General features: G+C 37.2%; 1 protein-coding gene and 1 pseudogene across 1 annotated transcript; one reads left to right on the top strand and one right to left on the bottom strand.

The window, feature by feature from the left end:
* Positions 1-9,074: 9,074 nt before the first annotated feature.
* LOC137947765 (urea-proton symporter DUR3-like) lies at positions 9,075-11,776 on the bottom strand (annotated as a pseudogene).
* Positions 11,777-14,367: 2,591 nt separating this feature from the next.
* LOC137947764 (benzyl alcohol O-benzoyltransferase-like) lies at positions 14,368-15,859 on the top strand. Its single transcript, XM_068793531.1, has 2 exons — positions 14,368-14,811; positions 14,921-15,859. Exons 1-2 carry the CDS (start codon positions 14,371-14,373, stop codon positions 15,857-15,859), a joined length of 1,380 nt encoding a protein of 459 aa, XP_068649632.1. The 5' UTR covers positions 14,368-14,370.
* The last annotated feature ends 4,095 nt before the right edge of the window (positions 15,860-19,954 follow it).

Raw genomic sequence — 19,954 nt, 5'->3', positions numbered from 1 at the left:
GTCCAAACATGAAAGTCTTGTCACAGTAGTTAAGATCTGCAAGTTTGTTGGAATTCATCTTCTCGGGATTGGCATATTTAGTGTTGATTCACCCTTCTGATCCATTAAATGTTCCCTGAAACCTCTCCCCAGTTGCTTATTAGTAGCTTCTCTAGGATCAAGCAGATGATGGAAATCTTTTGCTGTCTATGAAAGTTTCCGGAAACTTCAAAGCTTCACTAAATAATAATCCCAGTCGATTAAGACTTTGATATACCTAGAACAAACCCTACGAGGATTCCAGGATACAAGAGGAAATGCTTTTAATAATGGAAAGATGAAAATGGGTTCCTTCGTTTCATTTCATAAACCACATTTTATTATCAATCTCAAAGCTGGGAATTGGTGATGATAGATGGGCAGCTTTCAATTTATTGCCCAAAAATGCCTAAATTGGCTGCCAAAAGCTCATATTGATGATAGTCTTATAAGTGACCACAAATTTATTGCAACAACATTGAACAATTTTCCATGGAACTTGAAATAGGCTCATGTCCTTGTAGGTGTGCACACACTTAGTCGGTATGTGGGTGCAACAACAAAAGAAGAGAGTTATAGTTTATGACACTACTAGCCTCCGTTAAACTAACCATGCCATACAAAACTCCGAAGTAATTGAAATTGAAGCACTTGGCCATCGGATTATCTACTTATCTTTCTTAAGGTAGATGAATCGTTTCAATCGCCCACAATGTCAACTGGCTATGCTAGACCATCCACTACCCACTTTATCTTCTCCAAGAGTCTCTACTCATGTACTTGCAAAGAACTCAGCTCATCAACTAACAGTTGAGACATATTTTTTGACCTTGTGATGGCGGTGGCTCTCGTTGTTTGCTCATAGAATGCACGGGAAGTCTCGAATGCATTGACGATCTTGTTGATGCTTGAGATCCGACAAGTCTTGCAATTGCAATGATCGCCTTGTCAAATTCTTGTTTTCTTTTCTTTTTGCTGCTATTCGATCAACTGGATAGACTCTCCCACTGACTAGATGTCATCTTTTACCATTTTTATCTATTACAACGAAGCTTGGTTCATCTCAACTTTGTGGTATTTGACCACTAGTAGACTTGAGATCATCTCCTACATTGTGCAAAGGAAACTCTTCCATTTGTCCCACTTTAATACCAGAGGTTGGATGAAATATTGAATAGGCTCACACCCCAGCATGTGTGCACACACTTGGCAGATGTGTGCTAGGCTAGTGGGTGCAACATTCTTGATCAATCATTGGCCCATCTCCCTCCAGCCCATAAGATAATGGGCCATTAAAAATTCTATAAACTAGTAAAAATTAAAAAATTACAAAAATTTGAATACCCCATAAAAATAAATTATATCATTGTATCATAAAATATATGTCATCCATATATTTTTAAAAGATATTATGGGTATAAAATCCAGATGGTCGGGTTTGGCACGGGTCTAGTTCGAGGAAACCCATCCCTCAACCAAAACTCGATGGCTTTATTTCCGCCACATCCCCGACCCGTAGGGTGAAATCTAAAATCTATCCACGGGTTTTCGAGTCGGGACAGATCGGTTCCCCGAGAAATCCGGCCCCATATCCACCCTTAGCCTTAGAGCGAGGCTTCTTTATGTGAAATTGCATGAGCTTCAGGTGGTTCCTCTTCCTGCAGTCTACATAGCACTTGATAGTCATGTCTCAAACAATGTCAAGAAGTATTAACCAAATCTCAGGAGCCGGTGCTTAAAAAATCAGAACAATCGATGGGGCTGTTGTTTCAAATGCTTTAGAAGAGACTCAATGTGTTGATAATAAAGGAGAATTAGAAACTCTCTTTTCCCAAACTAATAGAAGAAACAGATTACAGCCACAGCTTATTTTCCTGCTTAGTGATCGTTATTTCTTTGTTCCAGTACGTCACTGTGTAGGCTTGGAGATTCGCAGTCTGACATCCATTGAGCAGTGAGAATCCTGTTAGCAATCAACTCTGTGTTTTGAGATAAATAGCTGGAAAACATCTATTTCTTAAGTTTTCATTCAGGTAAAGGCATATCATGAAGTTGCTAAGTCATCCATGAACTGATCAGAATTTTGAGAAATGCTTTAACAATGTGAACTGTTCGTTAATGGCGAGTGCTGATCTTGCAGTACAGATCAGAAGAATTATGACAAAGAAAAGGGGAAAAAACACTCATTTGTTAGAAGAGTTGCTGAACTTCTTTAATTACTAACTTCAGTTTTTGGGGTTTTATCTTTCCTAAACGAAGATGTGTTGATTAAGACATTCAAGGGCCCTGTAAAGAGACTTGAATTGTTGGACCAGACCAGTACCTTAATCTCTTTAACTTTCTTCATCCATATAAAGCATCCAAAGTTCCGACTCTTGAGTAGGATAAGAAGAATAAACTATATACAAATCAAAGCAAATTGAGAGACTTGTTGGATAAGGGTCCTGTTAGATATCCATGGAGGCTTCACCAACTACTTTGTTGTCTAGCTTGAATTGTTTTGAAGATTCGATGCACCACTTTCATTTTTTATTGATTTGTTGGGCAGATGGAACCAAATTAGTTGTCCCTTCTTTTGTAGATTCTCTTGTTAGATGTGTTTGTTAAGCATTTGAATAAGACATTCGGGTATCGTTCCTATCTGTAATTCCTGTTTTTATAGTCGAGCATCCATGGCTTAAGAGTCATCAATGCAATTTCTTTCTCTCACCTCAGAAAAGGAATCTGATTGTAACGAGAGCAAGTAAGGGAGAACGTGAGTCCTAACCAGAGGCTGAGCATTTGCCTGCTCTTTATCTCCCAAATTATTTTTTCTCTTTGTGCTTTGCTCAGTTATAAAACCTGGTTAGACTGGTCTATTGAACCAAACTCAATTGGACCTGGTCCCTTGTTTGGATTGCATCTTACTGTCGTAGAGTACAGTTAAAATGTTGTTGATTCAGTCTGGTTTGTCAACTCAGCAGGTGAACTGCATATACAGCCCAGTCGACTGGATTACATGCACAATGGAGCACGCGATGAGAAGGTTGGAGAGGGTAGAGAGGATGATAGGGTGTTGGGGAGGGAGGTGAATAGGTTTGCTTCATTTTGCTGCTAAACTTAGCACCTTTTCTCTTCTTATTTTACCCCTTAATTGTGTTCACTGTCTATTTAATTTAATGTGTCAAATAATCTCAAAGTAAATACCTATGGGCACACATAAATCTACACAAGGGAGAATCAATGATTTATAGTGGATCAACCCAACATTGTCTTGGATTACTAAACTACTCCTAAGGTGTTTTTCCAATTATACTTACAACAAATTGCCCCTTAGGGCAATAATAATGTTAACCACCCTAAGACTTATGCCACGCAATTGACCATAATAGTTAATTTACAACAACCCACCCTTACATATGTATACAATAGTAACTAGGTTATCCAACCCGGACCACGAGGGGATTTTTCAGCAACTAACTAAGCTGCACAAGTCTAAATCCACTTAGGGATTTGCAACAGCTCACTAGGTACACCAACCTAGACCCACACTAGTATTTTCAATATCGCTTGCCTTCTGAAGGTCTTACGGCTCATACCAGCAGCAAGCAAGGCTTTCAAGCTTTTTCCTCTTTGGCCACATAAGCTTCTCTTAATCCCACATTCTAAACTTTATGAATGAATAATTTTATTCTATATTCAAACATCATAGGGGCAAAAGGGTCATGACCCTCCATACATGCAATGCTCTCATATGATGCCATATTTACACTCTCCTAAGGTAATGGGGCTAAGGTGTTGTTGACCTTACTCCTCGGATGTTTAATACTCAGCATAGAACCATCCTTTTAGAGTATACTTGTTATAATACCACTTGTTAGATCCAGTGAGGAACAAATATAGAGGGCACGTGAATAGGTTTGTATAATTTTGCTGCAAAACTAGATAACTTGCTTCTTATCTTATTTTATTACTTAATTGTGTTCACTATCAATTTAATTCAATGTGTCAAAATGATTTCAAAGTAAAGGGTGTGTACACAAACATCTACACAATGAACATACAACAACTCATAGTGGATCTCAACCTGACACTATCTCGAATTATGAATCCACTCCCAAGGTGTTTACACCTTCCAATTAATTCACTATGTGTGGTTTGCCAAACAAAACTTACAAGAAATTGACTCTTAAGCCAATTATAATGTTGCTCACCCAAGAACTTATGTCACTCAATTGACCACAAGTGCCAATTTATGACAGTTCACCCTCACATGTCAATATTGCAACAACTTGGTTATCCAACTTAGACTTACAAGGGGATTTTCTAGCAGGTAATTAGGCTACACAAACCCAGACCCACTCTGGGATTTGCATAAGCTCACTAGCCACACCAGCTTTGATCCATATACTGGGTTTCAACACCACTAGTTTTACAAGGTCTTATAGCTCACAACAATAGCAATTAAGGCTTCTTAGCCTTTTTCTTCTTTAGCACCATAGTAATCTCTCAATTGGAATTGAGTAGAGAACAGCCTTGTCATGCTAAGGCTTGACCAAATCATGCAAGGATTGCTTGCTTACAATTAAGGGCGGCACCGAACCGAGCCGGTTCGCGAGCAATTTGAGTTCGGCTCGGTTCATCTCGAACTGAATTCGAGTTTTGGGTTGTGTTCATTTAGTTACATGAGCCAAGCTCGACCAAGCCTCGGTTCGGTTTGCGAGCTCGCGAGCCGACTCAGTAAGTTAAACAATTTCAGGCCTTCGGGTTCTTCACTCATCTTCTTTGGGGAAAATCAAAGTTGCAAAGATGGGACAGAAAAATCGTCATTCTCGCCTCTCAGTCTCCCCTCCTCTCTCCTCCACTCTCTATGACTCCAATCTTCTCGTCTTCTCACGGACTCTACCTGGAGGGATGCCCTATTTCTTATGTTTTGTGTTAATAATTTTCAATTTTTTTCTTACTTTTTTGTTCAAATAGGTGTCCTGTTGAGATGAGTTATTGTGCAGAGTTTGCTCTGCCGCTTCGGATTACCATTGCAATTGCTTGGGTGAGCTCACCTGTCTTCGTTTCTATCTGATGTTTTGGTTGGGTTTTTGAAGGTATTTCGTGACGGGCTACCAGTGTCTTGCGAGCTGACTTAGTTACGTATTTATACTAGTGCAACTTTAGCAGGTCCATTGAGCAAACTGTTTAAATTTTCCATATTCCTTGATTTCTCTTGTATAGAGTTTGCAAACAGTCTACCTCTAAAATAAATGTTTAAAAGGCCATGGTTACAACTTACGACAGGAGCGGGTGGCATTAATTTTCAAGTTGCATCTGTCGTGTTTGTTAAAATATTTTAGAGGGAAATAGTGCTAAGAGGTGCATTCGATTTTTACACTGAGGCAGCAATAAGTTGACGTAGTTGATGATATATCATTTACTTAAAGTTGCATCTCCCATGTTTGTTTAAATCCCCCAAAGGGAAATAGTGTTGAGAATGAGAGGTGCATTCGCTCTTTACGCAGATTGGTAACAATAGGTAGACACAACTGATAATATGTTCAAGGAACGGGTTACTGGAAGCCAAAAAACTTACCAAATATGCATCTTTTTTGTTTGCTTTGCATGTTTTTGCATAGAGACATTCATGTTAATTCAAGTCTTTGGATGACTAGGAAGGTTTCCATTTGCTTTGTAGGCTCCTAAGCACTCAAATTTTGAGTATAATCTGTTGGCCAGCTAAGTGGGCTCTTACTACAGAAACGTGCTGTAAGAAGGAAGAAATGGGCAAATACCTATAAAAGTTGTTACTTTCTTAAGATGCATGAGCAAGGTTCATTAGGCTTCAGACCCTAATGCAAGGGTATGATTCTCTATTTCTTCTGTTTTTAAGTAGTTTTGTTGGTGCTGCGGGCATTTGTTCATTTGGTGAAACTCACTATAAAAATATTATTTTATATGTTTAAGCACGTACATGTTTCTTTGGTCAATTTGGACAATTACTGCTTGTTTAAGGTTTTCATGACGATTCTTTTTCCACCTCGATGGTCCTTTCTGCAGAGTTCCATTACATTTTCTTGCAACTTTCTTTTATTTGGATTGGGAGAGTTAAAAAAAATACCAATAATGAAAGAAAATGAATCTCTAGGTGGAAAGACAAATCAAAATGGGGGGAGGATATTTTTGGCATGCAATTTCATGTTTCTTTGTAGATCAACAAATTATTGTATAGACACATCTACTTTCCCAACTATTGATACAAAAGTCTGCTTGCCATCCAAACCAGGTGCAAAAGTATGAACAAGATATAGTTTATGCAAGGTTAATGTATAAAGGTTATGCCCAATTTTAGGTAGAGGTTATGCTCAATTTTATGTAAAATATATGCATAATTTTATATACAGTTTATTTGACATATATTTTATGCAAATTTTAAATGTAGGTTGGTGCTTGAGCTTGAATTTAGTTAAAATTATTGGGCTCGAACACGATTACAATTTTAGGCTCTAGGTTGGGCTCGGCTCAAGCTTGAGTTCGAAATATTTAAATCAAGCCCAGCTCGAACATAGGCAGGTTCAGGCTCGGCTTGATTCGATGCAATACTTACAATTCAAGACTTTTACAATTGTCTCTAATATAGGTCAATTTCACAATTCAAGTACAAATAAAAATAAAACACACCCAATCCTATGTGCCTACGTACATAACAATAGCTCAAATTGTCTTCAATGACTTGAATTTCAAATATAAGTCTAGGGAGAATCTAGGATTGGTTTTCAAATCAAGAGAAAACATGCAAAGAACCTCGTTGAACAAATGATTTCAAATTATAGCCCCACAAGTAATTATCTAAACTTTAATGAATGATTTCAAATGCAAAGCCACTAGTTCAGTATACTCGACCAACTATAATCAATAGATTTTAAAGTAAACACATGTAAATATTTGAAATCTTGAAATTATGCCTCCAAATTATTACAACTACAAAAGCTATTTCAAATTTGAATCTTAGAGTGAATACTATCATTTCAAAATACAAGAAAAAATCGTCTAGAACAACTAAGTAAATAAATATTTTAAAAATTAAAGCTCAAATATACTTTATTCTATGAAGAAAACGTTTAAATTTGACTTCACTTTGAGTTGTGGAGGTTCCCTGTCGCCATACTCCCAAGTAAAACTGAAGCCTTGCAAAGTAACATAGTATTTATTTGATGTCATGATTCTTATGAAGATTATCAATGCTATTGTCCATCCCTCACCAAGTTTTTTATCACTTGCCATATTATTTTTTTATAAATCAAATCCTCCATATATCTCACCAAATAAATTCCAAATTATCAACCCTTTTAACTTTTAGTATCGGTGAGTTTATAAAATCATTAGACAACCAACCACCATCTTCAACTACTCCTTCCTCCTTGGATTCTCAAGACATCTATGGCCCCTACCCCTCACCCTTGTCACAAAACATTGTTTTACCAAATACAAGTTATTTGTCTAGGCCAATATCCTTGTCTCAAACCTCACCACCTTATGGTCATATTAAAATTGTTCTTCCTATTTACCCACCTTTGTCTCAACAAAATCATCATCCTATGACGACTCTAGCAAAGAGTAAGGCATCTACCTCTTCTCTTCAAGCTCATATAGTCACATATTCGTCCGACATCTTACAAACTCGCTCTCACACTTCCTCAATGTCATGATGCCATTAAATAAGAGTATAATACTCTTCAATAAAATGACACTTGGGAACCCATTTCTAAACAACTTGATATGCATATTGTCAGATCTCGATGGATTTTTCCCTGAGGATAAAATGAGGAGGTATGAATAAGTTGATAGAGATAAGGATAAGAATCGACATATAAGTTCGAGATAGACTCAAACTCAAACTTTGAAGAGTTGAAGATTTGTAATCACTTACAGTCTCTGTTGTAATTATATAAATAGTGTATACCTGATCAATGATAATTACGGCAAATATTATTCTTCATTCCTAAATTCAATACAAACTTGATGAGAAAGACAAAGAAGTTTTGCCTTTTTAGTGAAGATTTAGAGAAATGATAAGGTCCCCTGGCTTCTCTGGTATACTTTTCGTCTCTTTGTGTTTTTTTTTTTTTTTTTTGCATGTTTTTTCTCTATCAAGCAAACATGGACTCCATATAATGGGCTATCTTATGTGAATGCATGCCATCTAAGTAGATTCCATGGAGATTGTTAGCGCCAATTTACTTCTTTGTCCTTGTCAAATTCGATAATTTTAAGAGGTATTTAGAATTTTTTAATACCATGCCATTTAAAAAAAAAAGAGCAGGACGAAAATTATCTAGAATTAGGTATATTTAATATTTAAATTTTGAATATTATATTAATTAAATAATTTATTCTTCTTATTCTATACTAATCTATCCACTTATTCATGTTGATGTTAATTTAAAATTTTCTTTTTTATTAATTTTAAAAATGAAATAAAGATAATAATATTTTTCTAGTTATTATGAAATAAATGATTTTTTGAGTAATATAATTTTTAAATAAAATGCAACAAAGTTGAATTTAGTTGGGTGACCAACCATCTTATAAACAAACCCTGATATTTAATATTAAAAAATTATATTAAAAAAATATTCAAATGCATGGAAATTAGTAAGGGGGAGTGTCTTGGCATTGAAAGATGGGACACATCTGGTACATGTTGGCTCATATGTATCATATAATAGATTATAATTTTTATATTAAATAAAAATAAAATATAAAATATTATAATAAAGATATTAGTTTAATAATTTTCATAATTATATACATCAAGCTCAAAGAAATTATTTTCATAATTTTATATAATAAAATTTTCAAGTTATTAAATTATCCCTTTTATCAAAATAATGCATGTAAATGGGTAATTTTACTCAGATGATAAAAATTATTGTATATTTATTTTAAATAACATATAAACATATAAAATAGCAAATTGAGTAATTTAGTGATGTTGCCAACTCTTATTATCCTCCCTTAGTGAGGCAACAACTAGAAATCAAGAATAAGGTCAAAACAAACTTATTTTATGGTGGAGAGGTAGTATTTTAAGCTGAAAAACTGCCTGTTTGGTGTTTTGATACATCATGTCTCTTGATCTTCTCTTTCTCTAATAAGTACCTTAGCTCTGCTTCTGGAATTGCCACCATGTTTGCATGTATTCTCATGTTTAGTTCTTCTATCTTCTCCATGAGCCTATCATTTGTAAAGTTGCCAAGGAAACATTTCAGAGAGCTTCCTTAGCTGATCTTTAGTGCCCCCCATGAGATGGCAATTCCTGCATATAGTAGAAAGAAGTAAGGATTAGCTCCTCTGTTCAAGCACAGAAGATCAGCCAAAACTGCTTTTCTTCTGAGAAGCCACACTGTGCTCCATGCAATCCTATCACCCCAGTGGGTATAACTAAGGATTCATTGTAAAGGAAATAGAGTGGACAGTTGTTCCTGAGAAGAAAGAAGAGTTGCATATGATACTAGCTTGCCTTCAGAAGAAACAAACTGAAAAATGCAATTCACCATAAAAAATAATTTTGTGAGCTCAAAGGGAAGATCGTCACACTGGCAAGTTATGGAACTGTGAATTATTTCCCCATCCAGTTTTTTCAGAAATGGAAATTTGTAGCGTCTGCAAAGAACGAAAAGCCCTAAACTGTACTTAGGCTTTACCTGCTGGGAGGGAGAGAATTGACCAAAGAGTCACAATGACAGCCGTAAACTCCATTTCACAATCCAAGCCTTAGCACTGGTCTGCTTCTCCTCCTAAAATTCTTCATCTGCCAATTCACTCTTTTCCTTCTCAACCACAGTTATCTGCTTTTTGGTTTCCCAGTCATAATTTTGAGGCTACACAATACTACACAGTATGAACTTTTCCACCTCTCAATATAGAGACAAGATTGCCAGCAAGCATTGGAGCATTACGGCCGGTTGTGTCAAGGTTTACCCATTCATATTCCATACTAGCAACTGATAATCAAGTGATGACTCTTAAGACAGCCCATAATTGTTCCAAATATGGCGCCTTTGGAATTAGCCTTTCTCCAAAGAAGCATGAAAGAAATGGGAAGAACTGCAGAACCAATACAGACTCCCATGGCTAGATACATCCAACCCAATGGAACAGTCAAAGCCAAGAACAACAGCTCTGGAGACTTTGAGAATTTACTTTCCTGAGGCATCTTGGTTGATATGCGTGCGATAGATGTTGTAAGTGCATAAGGAAGAAACTGCTACAAGCTCAGAGACACCAGCAGATGTCATAGTCTTACAAAAATACGAAATTTATACAACAGTCAGCATTTCTTATAACGTCGATGTAAGCATTGTGAGGAGGAAGAATAGATCCTCCTTTTCCTATAAAAAATATAGCTCCTGCAGGTGGCACAAGACCATGGCTAGCTTCACTTTCTGTGATGGGGAGATCAAGGAATAGAGCACGAGGACCCAAAGTTGTTCTGTTGCCTAAGAGAAGGGGACAGCAAAGCAAACAAGCCCTCCCAGCACCTAAGAGAAGGGGACAGGAAACCAAACAAGCCCTCCCAGCAAGTAGCCTTATGAGTCGATGAAGGGCATACATCAATGGTGCTAACCAGTATAGCTGTTCCATAAAGTAGTATGAGATCCGAGCTCTTAGAAACCAGCATTACATCACTAATTTTAACTGCTTTGAACTGGCCAATTAACTGAAAACATTATGCTATTTCCATTTCCAGTGACATGCAAGCAAGAGCTTACAAATAAGTGAAAGAGAGGGAAAAAAATGTCAGGAAATTCGGTACTTACATTGTCCACAAAGACAGTACAGAGGTTGACAACAATGTTGATGATGCCAAAAACAAGGCCTCCTGAACTGAGCATTGCTAAATAGGAGTCTTTGTAGTTCCCGCTGACAGGTCCACCGGCTTGCCCATCCTGTGAGAAAGGATCCAGACATATACTTGTTTTGCTTGATAATTGCAGTAGACGCTCTTAAACGACTCGTGTAAAAACCACATGCGTCGTTCCTCGTCTTTCTTGATGCTCCTCTCACCGACAACTGGTGAGGTTCGAAGCCTTCTTCTCACCCTCTCACTCAATTGTTCCTCGGCCTCGTCCTCGCCCTTAGACGCGTTTCTCTCATTCGCCCTCTCTTCCTCTCAACCCAGTTTTTCATCCTTCTTCTCTATTCCCCTTCGTTCATCCTTCAGGTGTCCACTCTCTTCGCCTTCTTGATCCTCAGGTTTCTACCAAGGGCCTTCGAGCAATATTGGGAGGGGATCGTCTATCTTATTTTATTTTTTATTTGTTATAATTAATTAAATTAATAATTTAATTTTTATCTTGTAATTATTGGATTAATTTAGACTAAACTAATATCTATCTTACTTTATTAATAAAATACCCTATTTAATTATTTATTATATTAATAAATTTTAATATTATATTAAGTCGCTAATTTAATAGTGATAAATAAGATATTGTAAAAGTAACCGTGTTTGTTTAGGTATATTATTTTTTATATTTAATTAAATTAATTTTTATTCTTAAATGTGAAATTATTTAGCTTATTTTGTTTATACAAAAGTTAAATATAACAATTTTCTAAAGTTAAATCTATCAGAGTATTTTATGAATATACTCATTCTCTTGTTTCCACTATATTTTCTATTATACATATTGACACAAGAAAGTAATTTCCATTGAGCACACTAAAATAAAAAAGTAATTCACTTTCACTATCACTTCAATTCAATTTCACTTTCACTTTCCATTTTATTTTAAAATCCTACTAACCAACTAGAAGTGTTAATCTGATAAAAAAAAGTCATTATGGTGCAAAACATGCGAAACCCCATAAGTAGGGGTGGCATCAGGCCGAGCCGAGCCCAACCTCGAGCCTAAAATTGTTATCGAGTTCAAACCCAATAATTTTAACCGAGTTCGAGCCAAGCTCTAGCTTCAACATTCATTTAAAACTTTTCAAAAAATACATGTCTCAAGTTTGAGCTCCAACATACATTTAAAATTTTTCAAAAAATACATGTTAAATAAATTGTATATAAAATTATGCATACATTTTACATAAAATTGGGCATGACCTCTACTTAAAATTGGGCATAAGGATGGCATCGAATTGAGTTGAGCCAGAACCTTCCTATGTTCGAGTCGAGCTTGATTTAGATATTTCAAACTCGAGCTAGAGCTGACCCTAGCCTCGAGCCTAAAATTGTAATCGAGCTTGAGCCTAATAATTTTAACCGAGTTCAAGCTCGAGCTCTAGCCGAATTCGAGTTTAACCTACATTTAATACTCTACATAAAATATATGTTAAATAAATTATATATAAAATTATGTATACATTTTATAAAAAGAATGATAGGGAAGGTTCGGGATTGAATTTTGATAATGGATTAGAACGCACTAATTTAATCTTTTTTACGCCAAATGTTGTCTAGCTTATTTGTAATTTTTGAATCTGGCCATAAATTTACTATGACCTCCTTTTTGCCCCTGGTTGAAAATTTATATTCTAGGAAAAAGTAGAAATATTTTTCCTAGGATACATATTTTCAAAAAAAAACCTTTAAATAAAATCTTATTACTATTAGTGACTTACTAGAAAATTACAAGAAATATTTTAAATTTTTTTTAGGAAAGTTAAATGGACCTCTTATTTCCTATTCTAGGGGAATAAATAAAAAATAATAATTAATCTAATATATTACTATACTTATAGATAAAATTTTAATCAAATAAAATATCAAACATAAAATTACTATGAAAATTGCCTCATGCTAAAAGTAGTACAACATCAATTGTCAAATACTTATTCAAAAATTTTCTATATGGTTTTCGCAGGAAAATCTTACTTAGAAATTATATGATTTTTTTAATAAGAATTTCCAATTAGAAAAATATTTCAAAAAAATATGAGGCACTAATAGTCCTTAAAAACATATTTCTACTAAAAATATTTTTTCAACATTTATTAAAAAAACCACTAATAGTCCCTAGAATTTTTTATTATTTTTTCAATTATTTATGATCTCGCACATGCGAAATCGTCTCCTCGAGGAGGGGGGGAGGAACTTAGGTCCTCTAGTTTTCGCCAAGGATGAGGAACGACGTGAAGGGAAAAAGGCAGAAGGTGGCCGGCGAGGCAGTTGTCGACGGCCACACCAGCAGACGGGAGGAGCTCAACGGTGACGAGGGGAGGAAGAATTTTTCCCCCCTCGCTCTCGCTCCTACTCCGGCTCCCCGGTCCCGACTCCCCCGAATCCCACGCCACTCGTTAAATTAACAAGCCGGCTCGCGAGCTTTCGTGTTGAACCTTGATTTGATCGAGCTCGGCTCGTTAATTTAAATGAGCCAAATTAACGAGCTGATCCCGGATCTTGAACTCGGTTCGTCAATCAAACAGAGCCGAGCTTGAGCCGGCTCGGTTCGAAGCCACCCCTACACATAGCTACCTTCAGTTGGCCTGTCGTTGTTTCCACCGTTACAATGGAGCACTTAATTCTCTTCTCTGTGCCTGGTTTGATTCACTCCATAATTAAATGTAGTAGCAGGGAAACCCCACCTACCTCCCCTCCCCTTCTAACTTAGGTCCTCTGGTTTTCGTCGAGGACGAGGAACGACGCGGAGGGAAAAAGGCAAAAGGCGGCCGGCGAGGCAGCTGTCGACGGCCACACCAGCGGACGGGAGGAGTTCGGCGGTGATGAGGGAAGGAAGAATTTTTCCCCCCTCGCTCTCGCTTCTGCTCGGCTCGGCACTCCAACTCCCGCTCCGGCTCCCCGGTCCCGACTCCCCCGAATCCCACGCTGCTCGTTAAATTAACGAGCCGGTTCGCGAGCTTTCGTGTCGAACTTTGATTCGGTCGAGTTTGGCTCGTTAATTTAAACGAGCCCATCCCAGATCTTGAACTCGGCTCGTCAATCAAACCGAGCCACCCCTCCACATAGCTACCTTCAATTGGTCCGTCACCGTTTTCATAGTTACAATGGAGCACTTAATTCTCTTCTCTGTGCCTGGTTTGATTCACTCCATAATTAAATGTAGTAGCAGGGAAACCCACCCCCCCCCCCCCCCCCCCCCCCCCGTGAAAAAAACACCCGTTTTATAATTAAGTTTAACGAAAATGAGGAAGTATATCACTATTCCCTAGAATCGATCTTGATTTTTTGTGGAATACCTAATAGTGCACCAGATACATGAAAGTCGATTCATTTATCTCATTGAAAGTTGGGTATTTCATTCAAAATTTGGGTAATAAGTTCATGTATTATGACAAAATTTCCTAAAAAAATCGGTTAGTGCAACCCTCAGATTCAATCTATATATGTCTCGGTCTGACCGCGTCTCATCAATGGCGGCATCCTCTCTCAAATTCACGGTCAGACGGCGGGTGCCGGAGTTGTTGGCGCCAGCGAAACCCACTTCTCATGAATTCAAGCAACTCTCGGACATAGATGACCAAGACGGACTCCGGTTTCAATTTCCAGTGATTCAGTTCTATCGTCATGATTCGAGGATGGCTGACCGAGACCCCTGTGGGGTGGTCAGGGAAGCTCTAGCGAGGTCGCTAGTTTACTACTACCCGTTTGCAGGGAGGCTAAGAGAAGGTCCCAAGAGAAAGCTACTGGTGGAGTGCACAGGTGAGGGTGTTTTATTCATCGAGGCTGATGCAGACGTGAAGCTGGAGCAGTTCGGTGAAGGGCTTCAGCCGCCTTTTCCTCTCCTAGAGGAGCTTCTCTACGACGTACCGGGCTCCGGAGAGGTTCTCAACACTCCCTTGATGTTGATCCAGGTGATCAAGTCTTTCCTCTCCATCGCCGTTGATTTCCAATTTTCAAGTTTTAGCTAGCGTTGTGTCGTCTTCTCTGTTTACTAATGGTAACTGAATGCGACGACAACAGCTGACTCGTCTGCTCTGCGGAGGATTCATCTTTGCACTGCGACTGAACCATACGATGAGCGACGCTGCCGGCTTGGTTCAGTTCATGGAGGCGGTGACGGAAATGGCAAAAACTGGAGGAATAGCTCCGCCATCGGTGTTGCCGGTGTGGGAACGAGAGAGGCTGAATGCTCGAAAGCCTCCACGGGTTACCTTCGTACACCGGGAGTACGAGTTGGTGCCAGACACAAAAGGCACGATCATCCCTCTCAACGACCTGGCTCACCGATCCTTCATCTTTGGCCGTGAGCAGATAACCGCCATGCGGAAGCACTTCCCACCCCACCTGCGCAGCTCCTCCACCTTCGAGATCCTCACCACCTGTCTCTGGAGGTGTCGAACGATCGCCCTCTCCCCCGACCCAGACGAGGAAATGCGGGTTCTCTGCTGCGTTAACGCCCGTTCCAAGTTCGATCCTCCATTGCCGGTGGGCTTCTACGGCAACTGCGTCGCTTTCCCGGTGGCCGTTTTGACCGCCAGGGAACTGTGCGGAAACCCCCTGGGTTACGCCTTGCAGAAGGTGAAGGCGGCCAAGGCAGAGGTGACGGAGGAGTACATGAGGTCTGTGGCGGATCTGATGGTTCTCAAAGGTCGGCCGCACTTCACCGCGGTACGGACCTTCGTGGTGTCGGACAACACCCACGCCGGCTTCACGGAGGTGGACTTCGGGTGGGGGAAGCCGGTCTTCGGCGGGGTAGCGGAGGGAGGAGTGGGGGCCATTCCCGGAGTGATAACCTTCTACATCGCCTCCAGAAACAGCGAAGGAGAGAAGAACATCATCGTCCCCGTGTCCCTGCCGGGCCTTGCCATGGATAAGTTCGTCTCAGAGATTGAAAGTCTGACCGGTGGCGCCATTGGAGAAGAAAATCTCAGTAACAAATTCAGTCCCTCTGCGCTGTGATCACCGTGCAAAAAACTGTATCACGCCAAGAACCTCAATAATTCATCATTATCCTGTTTCGTTTCTTGTAACGAAAATCATTTGGGAATTTCACTTAAATACCCATTTAAAATAAAATATTTTAAAAAATACGGACGTCATCAAAATATTTCTAAAACTATCCAACTTTGACCGGTCAAAACTTATGTATGCAATAAAAAATGACACATAAGCTTTGACTGCTTATGTGTCACCACATCATCTGTACAGTAAACATAGATCAACACGTTGTCTAACAACGTCATTATTTTACCATGTCATCTGCCACGTAAGCTGACACATCATTAAATAAAAATTAAATATTTTTTAAAAAATAAAAAAATCAAATAGATTTTTTATTATGTCTCGAAGCCAAAAAATTATTTTAGAGTTTAAAAATACAATTTATTTGTATAATTTTTATCATATTATTTACAAAATAATAAATTATTAAAAATATATATTAGTTAATTAAAAATCTTAGAACACCTTTTATTACTTGAGTTTAAAAAATAAATGTACCTGTACACTTTTTATTACCTTATATTGAAAATAATAAGTTATAAAAAATCTTACTCTTACCATTTTAACACCTTTTTATTATCGATTTAAAATTTATTTTAATAAAAAATTTTGAAAATTTTAGTTTTGAGTTTAAAAATCAAATTTATCAATACGTTTTTTTTCAAATTTATTATTACCTTATATTTAAAATAATTAAAAATAAAATAAATATATTATTAATTAAAAATTTACTCTTACTAATTTAACATATTTTATTATTGATTTAAAATATTTTTTTAATATTTTTTTCCATTGAATATAAGGTGAATCTCAAATAAGACAAGTCTCACAAGAGAAGCAAATACAATCGAAAAAGTTAAAGGAAAATGTTTCTTAATTATGTTTAATTTTGCAAGTTATATTTTAGATGCAATTGAGAAACATAAAATATAAAAAAAAATTTAACATCTCTCTCATATTTTTCCTCGATATATCTATTCGCCTGAGTTGTCTGAGCTTTCTTTCAGATGAGGAAATCAAATTTAACATCTCTCTCATATTTTTCCTCGATATATAAATATGCTCCTCATCTTCTCACCGTACTCTCTAATGGCCTAAGCTGCTATTGCCTCGAATTGCAGGAATTTGTTGGAGTCACTTCCGGGTCTTTTTGAACAGAAATACTAAAAAAAGTTATAGAAACCAGAGATTGCAGAAGCAGTTCAATTGCTCTGCTACTAGAAACCAGACCGACGCTCTCTAGTTTTTCCAACCATGTAGTTGAATGCTGCGCTCTCTACAGAAACCCAATCGTGACAGTTCTTCTTGAACCATTATGAAAGCCAGTCAAAATGAATCGACGCCCAAGAAGTTGCAGACTGAAAATCGGCTCGTCTTCTTCAGCGTTGATTCGTTGCATTCCAGAAAGTTGATTCTGGACAGTCACTCCTGTAGATAAAAAGAAGCAGTTGATTTGAATTAATGTCAGAGGTTTCTCCAACGATTGTTTGGGTTCCACCATGGCTGCGTAGCATAAGTGGGTCTGTCTCATTCAATTGGAGCTCTAAAGGCTCATACCAAATCAATTTCAATCCTAGTACTGGTGAGAGGCTAAGTTTGTATTAGCTCGTGGTTGATTTTATTATTTAAAATTAGTGGGTTTTTTTTCTTTGTAATTTGATGATAATTTTGTGGTTGAATTGTCGGTTTACTTTGAGATCGATTTTTTTGGCCCTTTGTTAATGTTATTCTTTTTGTGTCTCTATTTTTACGGTTTCATATTGTTATGTAGTTTCGGTTAATCAAGAGTGTAAAACACTTATGCCAGTATTGATCCTCCCGTAAGTTTTTTTGTATTACGTTGTCTTGTATTGTATAGACTCTCCCTTATCTAGTAAGATCGATTGCTTATATTTTGTTTTTGAACTCTTTGTGGTGTTCAAACTTTTTGTCTGGGGAATTACTTGTGTTTATCCATTTATTTGAGTTCCTTGGGTTGATCTTTGTATTTTGTAATATATAAGTGTGACATTTTCTAGCATTTCAAATTTTATTCTTTGTGTCACCCATTTTTTCTTACCATTTTCTTAGGTTTTGCTCTCCACTTAAGGTTGTAAGAATTTGTAGATGGGCGAAGAAGATTGTAACTGTTTTTTTTTTTTATTATTTTTCAAATCCTAGCTCGGATCAGTGTCATATAATAACCAAATTCATTTTTTCTTTCTTAGGTTTTTTGCGATTGTGAGACAAAATTTGGACAAAACTAAAGCCATATCCTCCGACGTGAGGGGGAGTATTAGAAGATATAAGTTTGAGTGAATTAGGATTTATTTATTTACTAGAAAATATATTTATAAATAAATTAGTTTCCTAGGTTTTATAGGTTTTAGGGACACAAATATAATTTTAGAATTATTTTAAATTATAAATAAGGGAGAGGGGTGTATTAACTCTAAGTTCTCACATTTCATTGTCCCAACAAATTCTAACATAGACAACATTACTGGAGTGTATCAATTTTGAGATAGACATTAAATATCTTCTTTCTTCTAATGTTTGAGTTTGTTAAAGTTGGGTTTTCGTCCATCTCAAGATAACTAGCTAAAGTTAAGAATCGTCTATCTAGACTATTCCCACTTCAACAAAATGGTACGGTGAAAAGAAACATAGACACATTATCGAACCAACTTTATCTTTGACGTTGGTGAGTAAAATACCAAGATTTTTGTGGACTAAGGCATTTCATATGGCGCTATATATTATTAATTATCCAACTACCTCCACCCGTCATCGATAATGTTCCTACTAATGTCTATTTCACCTTAGCCCTAATTATCATGCTTTTATAGTCATAATTTTTTATCGATTTTATGTTTCGAGAGATGTTACTTTTGATAAATTATCTAATGCTTTTGCTTATTCATTGAAGGGTCCAACCTAGAGGTGGAATTTAACTTTGGCTAGCACAACATTAGAAGTGATTTGGGTTCATTAGGTTGTTCATCGATCAAATTAATAAAAATATTTTACATCTAAAATGCTTCAAGAGATGGGACATTTTGTGATGGTGAATCATGGTAAGTGGGCACAAAAAATTGTGGGTTGGGAGTGGAAGTCTGCATTAGACAATCTAACAACAAAACATCTAAATCTTCAATCCCATGCTTCCCTGCTTCTTTCTTTGTTGACAACCACACAATTGAGCTTATTTTATCCTATTAAAATAACATACCCATTGAAAAGAATAGAAATATTCTTACTCTCATTAAACATAAAGAGTTCATAAGCAATACAAATCAAGGTATTAATAGCTTTTGCCCCACATCCAAGTTATAGTTTGTCAGGTCATAGAATGGGTCTATGGGATAAAAAAAAAAGGCAATAGAAAGGGTCCATTCTCTTGCATAAAGCTGGCCAAAAAGGAGCCACAATGTGATTCTTTTGACTTTAGGTGTTAGCTTTAGAGAGATCACTGAAGTACAAACAAAAAATTAGATTCTCCTTAGAATCACCTTTTAACACTAGTTCTTCCTAGGGTTTTTGACTCAGTATTAAGATCTAATTCAACATATAAAAATTCAAGTCGGATTTGGGATTCATTGGTCCGATAATCGAACTCGAGGTGAGTCGAAAGGAGCTCAGTTATAACAGAAGAGTCGAGTCTCTCCCCACAACTTGGCTTACCTAGTAACAAATCATAAGTCAATTCAACAAGCCGAAAAACCGATTTTATTAAACACCAACCTCTCTAGGGTGTGGGGACCCTAACTATGATGAAAAGAGGGTGGGACTCTCTTTGTTAGGTCCTTATATATCATGGTCATTTTGTTCATCATTAGGCAACCCCACTTCGTCCTCTCCCACCTGCCTGCCTCTAGTGTTAAGCTCTTAGGTTCAAGTAAAAATTAATCTCCTTGGGAAAATTCAAATCTTACAAAAGCAAAAGTGAGTGTGCTTTTCGCGCCACGACCCGGATCAATCTCCGGCCACCTTTCTAGACCATTTTTGCATGAAAATCCGGTATCTCCGGTGGCCACGGATCGGAATTCTAGCTCTCTAATTCACGTCAATACT

This window comes from Aristolochia californica, unplaced genomic scaffold (assembly GCF_029961685.1).
Source record: "Aristolochia californica isolate CCGP_79_NKW_82.1479 unplaced genomic scaffold, dmAriCali1.0.hap1 SCAF_13, whole genome shotgun sequence".
In the NCBI taxonomy this organism is placed as follows: Eukaryota; Viridiplantae; Streptophyta; class Magnoliopsida; order Piperales; family Aristolochiaceae; genus Aristolochia; species Aristolochia californica.
This window is presented reverse-complemented; position numbering and strand designations above follow the sequence as displayed.